Here is a 16660-nt window from a genome sequence, read left to right as displayed (position 1 = left end):
CTGACTCACTTGCAGTACAGACCTCCCCCAGGAGGTAAATCTGGGATGTCCTCTGAGGCCAGAGTCTAGAAAACCCTGTTCAAGCTGGGGGTTCCTGGACAGAGGAACACAGCTCTGACAAGGAGGCAAGGGTTATTTGGGTACCCCTGCTTGCCGACCACCCGTCCCGCTGCGCTCCTAGAGCTTGCCCACTGGTGACCCTGCGGCCCAGAGCTGTGTCCAGTGCTAGCTCCTTCCTGATTGCCTCCTCACAAGGCCTTGGGACCCCGGTGAAGCAGACCAGAATGCAGATCATGTTATCCAGGCTGCCCTAGAGAAGGTGGAGAAAGGACAGCCTGGTTGAATGCCCCAGCAGAGGGCTCCATGCCCTTGGAAGCAGAGCTCCCCGATAAGCAATCTGTTCTTTTGCCCCCTTCCCCAATTGGGTTTTGTCCATTTCTCCGAAGTCCTGCCCATCTGCCAGTCTAAACCAAGCCCTCTCACTAGGACCAATCCCTTAGATGACGCCCCCTTACTGTTCTCCCCCTGCCCTATCAGAGAACTACGCCCCTTCTCCAAAGCCCCTCCCACTCTGCCATTAAGCTGCTCCTGTTTCTGGTACTAATTATATCTCCGGACCCACTCCTGTGTCCCAACGCCGACCAATCCCAAAAGATCACGCCCTTTCTCTTAAATCCCTCCCACTTACCTAACACCTCTGGTACCACTTCGCCATCTTGCCTCAAGGCATCCATCAGGCTCCGCCCTCTCCATGTTTTGGGCACGCCCCCATCCCATCTGGTCACGCCCTTTAGTGGAGCCCCACCCTCTCCTCCAGTTCCCTTGAATCCTTTCCATTAAAATCCCTCCGCCCTAAATCCCTTAGGTTCATCCCCTCAGTGATCCCAAGCCCCGCCCCCAAGACCTTGCAAAGACACATGTTCAAGAGCTGAGCGCAGAGAGGCTCTGGGGCCAGGCCTAAGCAGAGGCGTGATGCCACGAGTCCCGCCAGGGCCTCTCCAGACATCGCGTCCCACACGCCTTCCGAGGCCAGGAACAAGAACTCATCCTCCGCCCGCCGTTCTAGGACGGTCACCTCAGGCTCCGCGGAAACGAGCTGCAGCTCAGGGGGCCTTCCAGGAACCTCCTTGTAAGCAGCTTCTCAGTTCTCTCGACACTGCCAGAGAGCCCTGGAGGCGCCGGCGGCAGGTGGTGCCGCCCGAGTCATGGATGCGCTCGCGTTCCGGAGGCCGGAGGGGACGATAGTCCTCGGTGCTGAAGGCCACGGCGCCCGCGCGGCTCAGCACCGCGCGGGAGTCACCGCAGTGCGCCAGGTACAGAAAGCTCGGGGAGATGAGCAATGCCATGGCGGTGGAGCCTCCCGGCTCGCCGTGGGGCCAGAGCGAGCAGAGGCGTGCGTCTGCACTCATTAAGGCGGGGCGAAGCGCCCGGCCCACGCCCTCCGGCTCACCAGGAGCTGGGCCCTACGCCTCCAACACGTGGCCTGGCAGGTGGCGCGCGCCGAAGAGGGAGGCTTGTGCCCCGCAGTGGCAGTCGAGGACAGCGAAGAAAGCCCATCCGGAGGGCAGCCCAGGTAGCGCGAGCTAAGCGCAATGCTCGTCCTCCATGTGTATGCGCCAGCCCTGCGCTGCGCTCACCCCGAAGCGCAGGCCCCAAGATGCTGCCGCACCCCCTTGCGGCCTCTGGGTGCATCGCAGTGCGTACGGGAGGGACCGAGGCCCGTGGGGAGCTTTGCGCCCTCCTCTTTCTCCTCTTTCTCCTCCGCCTCCTCTTCCTTACGAGCTGGCCAGAGAGACGTTCAAGCCGATGGGCAAGGCCCACCATCCTTGGCCCTAGGATCAGGAAAGCTCCACATTTGTACCTGCCCGTCCCTCTACTGTATTAATCCCCTCTACTGTGAGATTTTAAACCACCGAAATCTCCTTCCTATGCCCTGGACCTGCACTCAAGTCACTAGAAGAGATTGGACTCGTGGGTCTCCTCTATCCTGCACCTTCAAAGGGAGGTTTGGAATCAAAGTCTTTTCATAATAGTAGCAAACTAGCATTTACCACTATTTTATATCATCATCTCCGACTTACTGAAGAAGAAACTGAGTCACAGAACAAGCAAGGACACGAACTCTATAATCCATGTTCTCAACCCTACACTTTTGGCTTCCAGTCCCCAGCCCTGCCCAGTCCAAGCTCCGCTCACTTCAGTGGTCCTGCCCCCGTTTTCAAAATCTTTCAATCCGTAATTTTTTTAGCTCAACCCCTCCCCTCGGGTCTCACCCCGCTCCGTGTAGCTTCTTTTCCAGATCCCGCCCATCCATTCAAGTCTACAGCCTCAACTTACTATATTTGCAGTCTGGCCTCGCCTCTAGCTCGTCTGACTGGCTCCGCCCAACTACCTGATACATAATTCTAAATTGGCTTAAGCTCCCCCCATGTCTGAGCTCCTACCCTTGTTTCAGTACTTTTTTTTTTTTAAGATTTTATTGAGGAATTGGGGGAGGGGAACAGCATTGGGGAATCTGGGAAAGGGAGTAGACAAGTTGCTGTCCTTTTTGTTCTTCAGTCTAGTTGTGGAGGACCTCGCTTCACTGGCCCATGTTGGTATTGTGATCGTTGTGCTCTTCCCGGGTGATGCAGTCGCTTGCCTGCAGTTGGACAGCGGCTCAAGGCAGCTCAGGCTGACTGCTGTCCGCTGAAGCTGGCTGCTAGCCACTCACAGTAGCTCATGGTAGCCCAGCTCCAGGTGGAGCTGTTGTTCACCATCTTAGCTGTAGAGGGCGCAGGGTCACTGGCCCGCATGTGGGATCTGAACCGGGGCCCTGGTGCTCAGAGCTGGCGTCCCAAACCAACTTTATTTATTTATTTATTTTTTGGCTTTGAACCTTTAATGAGAAAAAAATATATCGAGCTCAAGAACAATGTGTGTGGTGTGTCACTGGGTCAAGAACTGGGGATACGTGTGACAAAACAAACAGGATATACAGAAAACTACACACCATCACAGAATGAAAAACCGGTGTCTGGCTCCATTAAGTCTCAGTTTTCTCTGAACTCAGCAGCATGTTGGGGATCCCGCGGCTGATGGGGAACATACGTCCAGACTCTGGGCACTGCAGGGTGCCCTCCAACACTTCCACCTCCAGCAGCACATGGTGCATCTTCCTCAGAAATGTCTCATCTTGCTCATACCCCTGAATCGGCCCTTTGGGCACCTCGATCAGATGCAAGTGATCAGCCGCTTCCAGAAGCACCTCCCACTCAACCTTGGGTATCATACACGCCACGAAGTCCACATTATTGATGCGGACCTCGGTGGCCTGGAGGCGCAGGGGGAAGCCACGGGGTCCCACCCCTCGCACATGCGAGCTCAGCAGGTTATGGGTAATTAGCTTCATGTCGCTACAACGCTCCCCAAGCCAACTCTTAACCAACGTGCCACTCAGCCAACCCTGTCTCAGTACTTTTGGGGTACTTTCTCCCCGCTCCTTTTTCCACTCCCTCTGAGAATCTAGGCTCAGATCCTACCTCAGAGTAGTAGAATCTTTACATCCTCTCCTCAATACCGCCCCTAGCTCCGCCCCAATCCACTCTGAGATCCACGCCCCCATCCTGTCCGCCTCGGTTCCTTCACCATTCTCTCCCAGAGGTCTTCACCCTACCGTGAGCTCCACCCCACTTCTCCTTCAGACCGCCTTCCAAGCCTTCGCCTACCCTTTAACCTACCCTCCTAGCCCCACCCCTCTAGTAGAAAAGCCACGCCCCTCACCGCGAGCCTCAGGGTGTGTCCCCGCCCCCTTCCCTCCCTCAGGTTCCGCCCCGCCTTCCTCTGCCCCCGCCCCCAGCTCCGCGCTGCAGTGCCTTCCCCACCGCGGCCCCGCCCGCCCCCTCCGAGCCTAACAGAGGGCGGTGGCGGCGGCTGCTGCTGGAACGGACCGGGAGGAGGAGGCGGCGAGGATGGCGGCAGCGTCGTGGGCGCGGCGGAGATGAGTGCCCGCGGCCCCAGGCCCAGGGCGGCGTGGCCGGAGTGGGCAGGGGTCCCGATGCAGGCCCGAGGGGGGCCATGGGGCAGGTCCTGCCGGTCTTCGCCCACTGCAGTGAGTAGGGGGAGACTCAGGCCTGGTGTGGGTCTCAGAGGCCCGGGTAGGCTCCTCCCCGGTATCCTCTCCGCGTCCAGTCGTGGGAGAGTCAGGATGGGGGAGGAGGCGGAGGAGACAAAGGAAGCTCTCCCCTCCCCCCGCGTTCTAGCGGCGACGGGGGCGATCTGACCCGAAGGACCTGAATGAGACAGGGCGGAGTTGGGGGGCACGGAGACATCTGGCGTGGGGGCGCGCTGAGCCCTGGGATGTGCCACGGGCCCCGCCCGGGGATGAGGACACTCGCGGGGAGCTGTCCCCTAGCCCTGGTGCTGGCCGCAGCCGGCGGGGAGGGCAGTTGAATGGAGGGGTAGAGCCAGGGTGGAAAAGAGGAGCCTGACACCCTCATCACCCACCTTCGCATCCCATCTCTGTTTTCAGCCCTGAATCACAGGCAGCCTAGACCTCGCCCAAAATGTCCAACCTCCTGTTTCTGGGAAACAGCCACCCCTGGGTTGGGGCCAGGACTCCTGGGTCCTTAGTGGGCTTTACCACTGATTATTAGTAATCCTGGAGGAGACCCACTCTGTTCAGGGCCTCTGACTCTCAGCCTCCGATTCTCCAGCTGAGGAAATGAGATAGGGGTGTAGGGCATCCGATTTCAATTTCCAAACGGTTTTGAGCATCTCCTGTAGGCAAAGCCCCTAGCTAGAGCTCTGAGGGGCTAGATTCCACAATTGGGAATGCCGTGTCTAATCCTCGTGATCTCTGAGCCCAACGTTCTAACAATCCTTGCCTAACATTCTCTGTCCCACACGCCCATGGTTCTGACAGCTGAGGATTTCAGCACTTTCAGATCTAGCCACTTGCATATCTGGGGAGTCTAGATGCCAAAATTCTAAGAATTTGTTATTTCAACATTTTAGAGTATCATCGCAACATTCTAAGATATTGTCCTTACCTCTGCTTACAAAGGATGGTCCGACATGATCCCCCCACACCTTATCTCTCTTCCCTCATCTCCCATCCTTTTCCCTCAGTCACTCAGCTCCAGTCAAACCTTCACACCTCTCTGTTCCTCAAATGTGCCAAACAGTGCCTCCCTCAGGGCCTTTACACTGAGTTTTTTCGTCTGCCTGGAAGACTCTTCCTTAGATATCTACATGGATTTCTCACTTCATTCAGGTCTCTTCTCAAATATCATCTTATCATAGAAGTCTTTCTGACCACCGTGTCTGAAATAGCACCCTCTCACTTTCTCCTCCCTTACCCTGATGTTTCTTCATACACTTAGCACCCAACATCATATATTTGTTTATTGTCTGTCTCCCTCATAGAGTGTTATGAGGGCAGGGATTTTTGTCTGTTTTGTTCGCAGTTGTATCCTCGGGGTCTAAAACAGTGCCTGGTACATAGGCACGATAAATGGTTGTTAAAAGAATGACTTGAAACCTAAAAATTCCTAATTTGAAGAGTCTAAGATTAAGGTTCCTGGATTTGAACTTCTAAGACTGAGCAGTGACATTCTAAGATTCCTTAATTCGGACCATCCAAGTTCCCAGGACCGGCACACTTCAATGACTCCGACAGTCTAAGCTTCTAAGAATCTTCGATTCTTTCCCTCTCGCAGAAGAAGCTCCGTCTACAGCCTCCTCTACCCCTGACTCCACGGAAGGTAAGTGGAGGGGAAGGATGTGAGGGTGAGACTTGAAGGGAACTCAAAGCTGGGTAGGAGATTTGAGGAGAGTGGGTCAGGGTCCTACTTGGAGGAGCTAACGCCCACCTTTGCTCAATGAAGGAGGGAACGACGACTCGGATTTTCGGGAGCTGCACACAGCCCGGGAATTCTCGGAGGACGATGAGGAAGAGACCACGTCCCAGGACTGGGACACCCCCCGGGAGCTGACCTTCTCGTACATCGCCTTTGACGGCGTGGCAGGTGCCGGGGCGCGCCGGGATTCAGCTGCACGCCGCCCCCGGCCCCAGGGCCGCTCAGTCTCCGAACCGCGAGACCCGCCCCCACAACCTGGCCTGGGCGACAGCTTGGAGAGCATCCCCAGCTTGAGCCAGTCCCCGGAACCCGGGCGCCGCGGTGACGCTGACACTGCCCCTCCGGCCGAGCGCCCTCTGGAGGACCTGGGGTTCCAGTTAGACCAGCTGGGCTGGAAGGCCCAGGGAGCCGGGTACCAGGAGGACTCCGCCACCAGTAGTTCCACCCCGCTGGAAGACGAGGAGCTCAACGGATCAGAGACAGGGAAAGGTGAGATGTCCGAGGTGCTGGGACCAAAGCCACCAGGGGTGGGTGGTCTCTTCTCAGGGCATCTCCAAGGTGATATCTCACTGCCTTATCTTTCTAACGCGCCAGAACTGGACCTACAACTCGGACTCGCTCAGCCCTCCCCGCCCGAAGTCTTGACTGCACAGCCTACTACTGGCTTTGGGACCCCCCAGGATCGTACCCCATCTGAATCCCGGGATTCAAACTCTTGGCCTGATGAGCCCTCGCTGGACGAGAAAGAGGAACAGCCGTGGGGGCAGCTGGAACGGGAGCCAATCACAGGGCAGTGCCTCGATAGCACGGACCAATCAGAATTCACATTGGAACCACACCTTCTAGGTAAACTGCTTGAGTGAAGATGCTCCTTTGGACCACAGCGAGGGTGGGAGTATTGCAGTTTAAAGGGACCAACCAACCTCGCCAAGGAACAAGGAGAATGGAGAAGGGAGGAGGTATTGCTGTTCGCTAGACATTATAAACTCCTTTTAAAAATGTTCCCCATAATCTAAGATTGCCCTTGGCTCTTTTTATGTACTAGTTGTCTTCCCCCTACCCCCCTCCTTCCGCACTTGAGAAGTTAGCCCCCCTGCGAGCTTTAGGATTGGCTGATTGCTAAAAAAAAATAATAATTCCTCTTTTGGAGTCCTCCCCCTAGAGGCTGATTTTGGATAGGCCAAATCCCTGAAGAAATAAGGCTCTCTTCTGGATGTGGCCATGGGACATTTGTAAGTTAACTCTACGGTGTTTAAAAGCTCTCCTGTTCCCTGACCGCATCAGTTAACCAGTGGCAAATAGACCCCGCCTTACTGTNCAGTGAAGCAGCATCCTCCACAACTAGACTGAAGAACAAAACGACAGCAACTTGTCTGTTCCCCTTCCCCCAATTCCCCAGCACTGTTCCCTTACCCCCAATACCCCAATAAAAAAATCTTAAAAAAAAAAAGCCAAATGATAAGTAGGGTATGAAAAAAAATCAAGGAAACACCTTGGGTGTACATGCAGAGTAAAAGTTCTGGAAAAATCCACTCCAACCTCTTTGCAGTGGTTACCAATAAGATAGGGAATGGGATTGTGGGAAATTCGATGGTCAGAGATCTTAAGTCTCATCTTGAAAATGCCAAGTTCGATCCTGTCTCTAGGCTTTTGCACTGGCTGTTCCTTCTGTCTTGAGACACTCTTCTCTCGGGTATTTGCATGGCTGGCTGCTTCTCTGTCACGTCTCTGCTCAATTGTCCCCTCCTCAGAGATCTTCCCTGATCCCCTTGTCTAAAGCATCCATCCCCAGGTGGAAAATCAAGTGGTCGAGGGACAGGGGATGGAGAAAGACCTCATTATACACCATTTCGTACTCTTTGAATTTTGAACCAACTGAACTTATTACCACTCAAAAAATAAATGAACAACAATTTTTTAAAAACCAAAGTAGATTTGCTTATCACATCCCCTTGAGACACTTGTCAGTGTCTGAAATGACCTTACTTATTGGTTCTCTTGTTTGCTGTCTTTCCACACACACACACTAGGTGGGCCCCTAGAATAGGCACGGATCTCAGTGAGTCCCCCTGGTTGATGGCCATGAACAGGTGCCCAATATATATTTGCCAAATGACTGGGAAAATAATGTGGAGTTTTTTTTCTATAAGAAAAATGTATTTTGAATCATGTAATTAACATTTAATAATAAAAATTCTCCTCCACCTGCCCCCAAAACAGATGAAAAATAGAGAGGGGAGAGAAGGTTATTGAACCGCTGGAACTCCAAGGTCCATGGTTTGGTTTTTTTCTCCCCTCCCCCCCCCCATACCGTAGCTGGTGGGTGGAACTTCCCCTCATAAGACTTTCTGTGACGGGGAAGTAGGAGAAGAGGAAATAAGCATTCTGGGTTTCCTCCATCAGCTCGTCTTCCTTCCGCTGGTCTGTGTAGCTGGGGAAAGAGAGTTTTCTTAATTCTGTTGGGGCCCCAGTTGGGCAGAGGGTCCCCAAAGGACAACAGCTGTCAGGCCTCCAAGTCCAAGGCAGAGCTTGAATGAGTGCCAGTGGCCTTCCCAGCCCCATTCTGCCCATTCTGTAACACAAAAATGTATGAGTTGGTATATTACTTTCTTCTCAGTATCTATTCCCCTATATTCTGAAAGCACCACTCCTAGTTTTCTTTGAGGGACCCCATTCCCCATCTCTCAATCCATCAGGTTTGGATGCAGTAGACCCCCAACCCTAAGCGAGGATGGACATGTGACCATAGCCTGGCCAATCAGAGACAACAGTGACTTGGGCAGCCGTGTGACCCAGTGTGGCCAAGGAGAACCGGCTCTGAAACCACTGCTGTAACTACTGGGGAACTGGTACCTTCTCTCCACTGAGGATGTTAGGCTTGGGTGATGTGAGGCTGAAACTGGAACTCTCTGCTACCTCATGAAGAGACCCTGCCTGGGAACGAAGCCAACTCAGAGGAAATAAAACTAAGAGATGGTTCCTGATGACATCATCTGACAACTGGATGTAGTCATGCCTTAAATCTCTGAACTCTTCAATTAACATGGCCCAGTAAATTCTGTTTTCTTTTCCCAGGTTGAATTGGGTTTCCATCATTCACAACCCAAAACAATCCTGACAAATACCTCCTTCTGCTGCTGAGAACTATCAACAACCCCGCTTCAAGTGGGAATAACCAAACTCTTCTCTGCTATGCAAAGGCCTTTGGGTTCTGGCCCCAGCTTTCTCCTTTCCATTTTCCCCGAGTCCCACCCTACACACCTTCCTTATGCCCCACCCACCAGGTCTTTTGACATCTCTAATCCCCCAAACTATCTGGGCCCAATTCAGAACCTCTCTCCAAGACCCAGACCATCATCAGAGATGACCTAGTCTCTGCAGTGTATCCAGGCCTGGGGATTGGCTAGCAACATTCCTTGAATTTTTCTGCCTTGCCTCTGGATGGAGGAGGTGGTGCTTGGAACGATGGGGCTTTACAGAGCATTGCTGGGGGCACATTTCTTGAAGGGGAAGCACTGTCTCTGCTTCTGCTTCCCCACCAACAATGCTTCAGGCCAGGAGTGAGAATTTATTTTCATATACTAGCCAAATCCCTTGTTCCCTCTGGTCTCAATTTCCCCATCACTAAAGGAGTTGGGGGGGGGGTGCTGGTTACATGTTTCTAAGAGAAACATTGAAGAACACAGGGTCCTTACCTCCCAGTGCTTCCCTGAGACCTGGCAGAGCTGAGAATAAACTTCGGCGATGACAGAGGCCCTGGAGAACAGAGGGGGGCCCTTAGGAGGGGACCCTCCTCCTGCCACTCCTCTTCCCATTCTACCCCATCCCACTCTGACTCACTTGCAGTACAGACCTCCCCCAGGAGGTAAATCTGGGATGTCCTCTGAGGCCAGAGTCTAGAAAACCCTGTTCAAGCTGGGGGTTCCTGGACAGAGGAACACAGCTCTGACAAGGAGGCAAGGGTTATTTGGGTACCCCTGCTTGCCGACCACCCGTCCCGCTGCGCTCCTAGAGCTTGCCCACTGGTGACCCTGCGGCCCAGAGCTGTGTCCAGTGCTAGCTCCTTCCTGATTGCCTCCTCACAAGGCCTTGGGACCCCGGTGAAGCAGACCAGAATGCAGATCATGTTATCCAGGCTGCCCTAGAGAAGGTGGAGAAAGGACAGCCTGGTTGAATGCCCCAGCAGAGGGCTCCATGCCCTTGGAAGCAGAGCTCCCCGATAAGCAATCTGTTCTTTTGCCCCCTTCCCCAATTGGGTTTTGTCCATTTCTCCGAAGTCCTGCCCATCTGCCAGTCTAAACCAAGCCCTCTCACTAGGACCAATCCCTTAGATGACGCCCCCTTACTGTTCTCCCCCTGCCCTATCAGAGAACTACGCCCCTTCTCCAAAGCCCCTCCCACTCTGCCATTAAGCTGCTCCTGTTTCTGGTACTAATTATATCTCCGGACCCACTCCTGTGTCCCAACGCCGACCAATCCCAAAAGATCACGCCCTTTCTCTTAAATCCCTCCCACTTACCTAACACCTCAGGTACCACTTCGCCATCTTGCCTCAAGGCATCCATCAGGCTCCGCCCTCTCCATGTTTTGGGCACGCCCCCATCCCATCTGGTCACGCCCTTTAGTGGAGCCCCACCCTCTCCTCCAGTTCCCTTGAATCCTTTCCATTAAAATCCCTCCGCCCTAAATCCCTTAGGTTCATCCCCTCAGTGATCCCAAGCCCCGCCCCCAAGACCTTGCAAAGACACATGTTCAAGAGCTGAGCGCAGAGAGGCTCTGGGGCCAGGCCTAAGCAGAGGCGTGATGCCACGAGTCCCGCCAGGGCCTCTCCAGACATCGCGTCCCACACGCCTTCCGAGGCCAGGAACAAGAACTCATCCTCCGCCCGCCGTTCTAGGACGGTCACCTCAGGCTCCGCGGAAACGAGCTGCAGCTCAGGGGGCCTTCCAGGAACCTCCTTGTAAGCAGCTTCTCAGTTCTCTCGACACTGCCAGAGAGCCCTGGAGGCGCCGGCGGCAGGTGGTGCCGCCCGAGTCATGGATGCGCTCGCGTTCCGGAGGCCGGAGGGGACGATAGTCCTCGGTGCTGAAGGCCACGGCGCCCGCGCGGCTCAGCACCGCGCGGGAGTCACCGCAGTGCGCCAGGTACAGAAAGCTCGGGGAGATGAGCAATGCCATGGCGGTGGAGCCTCCCGGCTCGCCGTGGGGCCAGAGCGAGCAGAGGCGTGCGTCTGCACTCATTAAGGCGGGGCGAAGCGCCCGGCCCACGCCCTCCGGCTCACCAGGAGCTGGGCCCTACGCCTCCAACACGTGGCCTGGCAGGTGGCGCGCGCCGAAGAGGGAGGCTTGTGCCCCGCCGTGGCAGTCGAGGACAGCGAAGAAAGCCCATCCGGAGGGCAGCCCAGGTAGCGCGAGCTAAGCGCAATGCTCGTCCTCCATGTGTATGCGCCAGCCCTGCGCTGCGCTCACCCCGAAGCGCAGGCCCCAAGATGCTGCCGCACCCCCTTGCGGCCTCTGGGTGCATCGCNCAAGGTGTTACAGACATGTCCTAGCTATAGAGAGTCAGTCTGACTGATGTTGTCTTCCCCTGACACAGCCTGAAATGGAACAACACTCATCCTAGCCAGAAACAGGCAGACAGATGAATACCTTCTCCACCTGATACCACCAGAGATTGATAAACACATATTCCTGTTACAAACAGACATATGGGCAGACTGATGCCTTCTATCCTTACACATAGTCTGGGTCTGATGGACGCCATCCCAGCCAAACAAGTGAACTGACTGATGTTCTCACTCCCTGAAATTGCCAGAGACTGGCTTCTCAGTCAAAATCAGGTAGATGATTGTTGTCCAAAACACTGACAAACCAAGGTCAAGTGACACATATCCTATCCAGAGACAGACAGATAGACTGACATTCCCTTTTCCAGTAAGGCTGAGAGCCAAATGATACATGTCCCTGCCAAAGAAATAGTCCTAACTCCCTCACATGCTGGAATCACCAAGACCTCAAAGTCAACTAACACTGTGAATTAAACTAATATTTAAATCAATGACAGCCAACACCAATGCCCTCCACCCTCACTATACCCCTAAACACACACACACACACACACACACACACTTCACTCAAAGATTAACAGTCATGCCCAGGACACAGACTCACTAGCAACAAATTCTTCTGTGTCTGACATCACTCCACAGAGCGTGGCCCAACCGACTGACTTCAACTTCAATTTCTGAGTTCCAAGGGTATTTTATTAGGTTTAAAGTTGAAAGTTGAGTGGTGGGCTACTCCCCACAACTCCTGATTTGGAGGTTGGGGAGGAAGCAGCCTCTTGAATGAATTAGGTAGAGGAACCTCCTCTAATCTCTCCTTTCACCCCTTCTTGGTCTCCCCAGGCCCAGATCGACCAGTATGTGGGATTGGTGACCAATCAGTTGAGCCACATCAAAGCTAAGTAAGGGCATAGTGTTGCAGTGGATGCGATGAGGAAGGGGGGAACTTGGAAACTACCCCCCCATTCCCTGTCCCTAAATATCCTGGGGCTGAACGCCCCCTTCTCAAAGAAGGGTGCCAAACAATTCCAACGCAGGCCATTAGGTGGAGGGCAAGGGCTGGCTTTGGGCACTCAGCTAGTTCCTCCATCTAGCTTTCCCTTCAGTTTTCAGATACCTGCCCCGTCTCTTGTCCCACCTCCTGACTCCACCTGTTTCTTCCTCAGGATCCGAGCTAAGATCCCAGGGACCGGAGCCCTTGCCTCAGCAGCAGCCGCAGTCTCCGGATCCAAAGCCAAAGCTGAATGAAAAGGGTGTCTCTACCTGCGGGACGCCTGCCCCCACCCCTGCAGCCCCTCTGCCTTCCGCCATCTCCCTTCCATCCCCTCCCTCTTCCCTCCTCGGCCTGAGCCATTTCCTGGCGGGTGTCAGGATCACTCACACCAGGGAGTTTGCGCAAATTGCCTGAGTGGCCAGGACTACATTTCCCATGAGGCTCTGCTCTAGGAGTCCAGGAAAGGCGAGGCACCTTGGCCGCGCAGCCTGCTGGGGCTTGTAGTTAGTGCCCTAGCTAGGGCACCCGCCCTGTACTTACGTGACCCCGCCGCTGGAGGCGCTGTGAGGGGTTGGTGTCTCCCGTCGCCACTAGCCCCAATGCTGGGGCTTTGCATGGGGCCCAGGGGAGGCCTGAGCTTGGATTTACACTGTAATAAAGACTTCTGTGAAAAACCCAAAGCTTCCTGTGCTTCCAGCCCCCTCCAGCTTTCACCTTCCTTCACCGAAAAGCACCTAAGTGGCGCTCAAGGAGGAACCTTTCCCATCTCTTGCCACTCAGCTGTCCATGCTCTTAACCCTAAACTGACCTTTTTTTTTTTTTTTATTGGGGAATTGGGGGAAGGGGAACAGACAAGTTGCTGTCCTTTTGTTCTTCAATCTAGTTGTGGAGGACGTTGNTGGGACATTTGTAAGTTAACTCTACGGTGTTTAAAAGCTCTCCTGTTCCCTGACCGCATCAGTTAACCAGTGGCAAATAGACCCCGCCTTACTGTAAAATACGCTCACCTTCCACGAAGAACGGCCAAGGGTTGGTTATAGACATCACTGCTTTTACTGTTTACAAAGAGAGCCACCCCTTTTTGAAAGTGTCCCCACCTCTATGGCGAGCCATTGGCTGGGTACAGAGGGGCCCCGCCCCGCTACTCCCTCCCTCTGGTTCCACTGAAGTGGGCGAAATCCCCGAGAAGCAGCGGTGTCCGCAGCCTCTCACTCGGAGCAGAGATGGGGAGTAAAGGTGGGATTGCGGGGCGGGCTGTGACGGGAGCTGGGGGACAGCGGAAAGGGATCCAGATTCGTTACCTCTCTGTGGGGGGATGTTTCCTATTGGTCCCAAATTCCCTAGAGCTGCAGGCTGGGGCTGGGGGCTTTGGGGGTGTCTAGGGAGGGCGTGGAGGGAGTGTGGGGTGCCCTCTCCCCCCGAGATGGGGCTTTGGGGCCTAAGAGCAGGGAGGCCCCATCCCCCATCCTCAGGCCCAGGCGGTGCTGTCACTCAGGAGCAGGACGCGCCAGCACAGCTGCAGGCGAGGCCCCCTCCCCCCCGCGTGCCTAAACTTAGCCCCCGCCTCAGGCGACCCGGCCCCTCCCCCACCCTCTGGCGCGGGCCTCGGGGAGCCTGCAGGGAAGGGCTCTGCGCCTTGGGGTGGAGGGGAGGAGGCCTGCCCTAGTTAGACGTAGATAGGAAGATGTGTATAAGGAAGATACAGAAGTGAGGGGAGTCAGACTCCGAAGGGACCGGTCCGGATGGGTTAGAGGTTGATTGGAGTGAGGGTGAGAGTTTGGAGAGGGTTTGGAAAGAAATGGAAAGGTACTACTGGGCTCCTGGTTCAGGGTTCAAATGAGATCAAATTATTGGGAGGGCTATTGAAGTTTAAATGGATGAGATGAAATGCTGGTCAGGGCTCAGGTTGGGCTTGAGAGGTGAGTTTAGGGTCTCAGAAAAGGATTAGAAATTTGAATTAGGGCTTAGGGAGGAAGATGGGGTTATTAATATATTTAGGATGGAGAAAAATGTGTTGGTAGGGGTATCAAGGAGATACCACTTCACACCTGTCAGATTGGCCAAAAATAAAATGAGCAATAACACCAAATTGCTGGGCAGGATGCTGGGAAAAGATCACTTTCACTTTGCACATGGAAATAAGAATTGTTACAGTCTTGCTAGTAAGCAATCTGGGAATATTTATGACATTCCATCCATCCATTCTACCCATCCATTCCACCCCTGGGATTCTATCTCAGAAATAGAACCTCCAGGAGGTAAGAATATATGTAGAAGGCTGGTGCTTGTGGCACTATTGGGGATAGGAGGGTAGGAAACAAAGTGAATGGCCCAACAATAGATACACAATTGAATAAAATGATGGTGTAGCCACACTACAGAATATCATGGTGCCCTTAAAAAGATTTAGTTAAGAACTATTCCAGATGACTAGCAGGGAATTCTAGGAGGGAAAGTAGAGTGAGATATGTGTGATGTAGAAGAGTCTATCTATGATTCCATTTTTCATAAATAATGACCAAAATTGTGTCCACATATAACCTATGGGTAGGAGTAAGACTAAGGGGACTTGCTAGATGCTTAACTTGAGTTTTCTAAGAAGAGAAGAGGGGAGGCAAACATGGAATAAAAGAAGACACTACAATTTTGGAAATCGGGTTAAGGCTGAGACAGGTGTGTCGAGGGGTCATGGTTCAGCCCTGACACAGGAAATGGGAGGTCAAGAGGTCAGCCAGGCCAGGTCCAAACCCCAGCCTGATTGCCTGCCTCCTCCACAGTGGTGGACCTGCTGTACTGGAAGGACACGAGGACATCAGGAGTGGTCTTCACAGGCCTCATGGTCTCCCTGCTGTGCCTCCTGCACTTTAGCATCGTGTCTGTGGCAGCCCATGTCGCCCTGTTGCTGCTCTGTGGCACCATCTCTCTCAGGGTTTACCGAAAAATGCTGCATGCCGTGCACCGGGGGGACGGTGCCAACCCCTTTCAGTGAGAACCCAGGCCCCTAACCGTGACTCTGTCCAGACGCCAGTACTGACCCTAAGTCATGACCCTGGCCCTGACCCATCCTATTCCTCTTTCTGACTCCAACCTGACCCCGACCCGACTTTAAATTACTCTCTGACCCTTCACCTCCAGTCCTAACCTCTGATCCTAACCTCTTATCCTTAATCCTTGATCCCATCTCCTGACCCTGACCTGACCTTAGCTCTCTACACCTGGCCTTCTCCCCAAACCTCATTTCTTTCCCTCATCCCAGCCATACTCCTCAGCCTGGGCCCCATCCACCCACTGAGTCACCTTATTCCTTTTTGTCCTCTCAGGGCCTACTTGGACGTGGACCTGACCCTGACTCGGGAGCAGACAGAACGTTTGTCCCAGCAGATTGCCTCTCAAGTGGTCTCTGCAGCTACCCAGTTGCGGCATTTCTTCCTGGTAGAAGACCTCATAGACTCTCTCAAGGTGCCCTGAACCCCCCACTCCTTCCTGGGTTCCCAACATTCACCTTCCTGCCCCTGGGGGTAGGAGGGTCATTTCTGGGTAAGTTCACAGCCTGGGGAATGCCCTGTAGGCTCTGCTGACCCTGACCCTCACCCCCAGCTGGCCCTTCTCTTCTACATCTTGACCTTCGTGGGTGCCGTCTTCAATGGTTTGACTCTTCTCATTCTGGGTGAGCTGGGAAGACTGTGGGAGGTTGGGTCATTGGGGTTGGTGGGGACAGGGCTCTAAATGAAATTGTTAATCTCTTGGGAGAACCTTGATCACCATCTTTGTGCCCACAGGAGTAATTGGTTTATTCACCGCCCCCTTGCTGTATCGGCAGCACCAGGTGAGTGTGACAGACCCTCAGTTGGCAGTATCCCAGCCAAACATGGGTGGCTGCCCTCTATAGTCAGGGTCCCATTGATAAATGTCCCACCCAGCCAGAAATAGGAGCACTAACTGGTGTTTCCGCCCCTGAAGGAGTCAGGATCTGACTGACATATGTCCCAGCCAGCCACAGGTGGTCTGGCTTCTGTCCCCACCTCAGTGCAGCTACAGTATAACTAATATGTTTCAACAGCAAGAGACAGGCTATTTGATTGGTGTCCCCTGACAGAGCCAGGATCTGACTGATATGCCCCAACCCAAGCCAGGTGGACTAACTGATGCTTCTCCTTGACAATGGATCCAAGGTGTTACAGACATGTCCTAGCTATAGAGAGTCAGTCTGACTGATGTTGTCTTCCCCTGACACAGCCTGAAATGGAACAACACTCATCCTAG

General features: G+C 53.9%; 2 protein-coding genes, 2 long non-coding RNA genes and 1 pseudogene across 4 annotated transcripts; 2 read left to right on the top strand and 3 right to left on the bottom strand.

Moving 5' to 3' along the window:
* Positions 1 to 6: 6 nt before the first annotated feature.
* Positions 7 to 2310, bottom strand: PPM1N (protein phosphatase, Mg2+/Mn2+ dependent 1N (putative)). Its single transcript, XM_019629479.1, is given in 4 exon segments — positions 7 to 310; positions 689 to 1142; positions 1144 to 1774; positions 2274 to 2310. Coding segments are annotated over 3 exon segments (1020 nt in total). The 3' UTR covers positions 7 to 310; positions 689 to 790.
* A 700-nt stretch (positions 2311 to 3010) lies between these two features.
* Positions 3011 to 3424, bottom strand: LOC109374737 (multifunctional methyltransferase subunit TRM112-like protein pseudogene; annotated as a pseudogene).
* Positions 3425 to 3813: 389 nt separating this feature from the next.
* RTN2 (reticulon 2) lies at positions 3814 to 16301 on the top strand. Its single transcript, XM_019629525.1, is given in 11 exon segments — positions 3814 to 4090; positions 5700 to 5744; positions 5868 to 6329; positions 6435 to 6699; positions 9991 to 10013; positions 13450 to 13549; positions 13551 to 13633; positions 15175 to 15382; positions 15718 to 15856; positions 15995 to 16064; positions 16177 to 16301. Coding segments are annotated over 11 exon segments (1539 nt in total). The 5' UTR covers positions 3814 to 4056; the 3' UTR covers positions 16287 to 16301.
* Positions 7787 to 10353, bottom strand: LOC109374740 (uncharacterized). Its single transcript, XR_002122453.1, has 3 exons — positions 9681 to 10353; positions 9536 to 9596; positions 7787 to 8774 (listed from the first exon to the last, which is right to left on the bottom strand). It is a non-coding gene; the product is annotated as an uncharacterized LOC109374740 (long non-coding RNA).
* LOC109374739 (uncharacterized) lies at positions 12123 to 13072 on the top strand. Its single transcript, XR_002122452.1, has 2 exons — positions 12123 to 12305; positions 12570 to 13072. It is a non-coding gene; the product is annotated as an uncharacterized LOC109374739 (long non-coding RNA).
* Positions 16302 to 16660: the final 359 nt, after the last annotated feature.

Source organism: Hipposideros armiger, unplaced genomic scaffold, assembly GCF_001890085.2.
Source record: "Hipposideros armiger isolate ML-2016 unplaced genomic scaffold, ASM189008v1 scaffold_859, whole genome shotgun sequence".
In the NCBI taxonomy this organism is placed as follows: Eukaryota; Metazoa; Chordata; class Mammalia; order Chiroptera; family Hipposideridae; genus Hipposideros; species Hipposideros armiger.
This window is presented reverse-complemented; position numbering and strand designations above follow the sequence as displayed.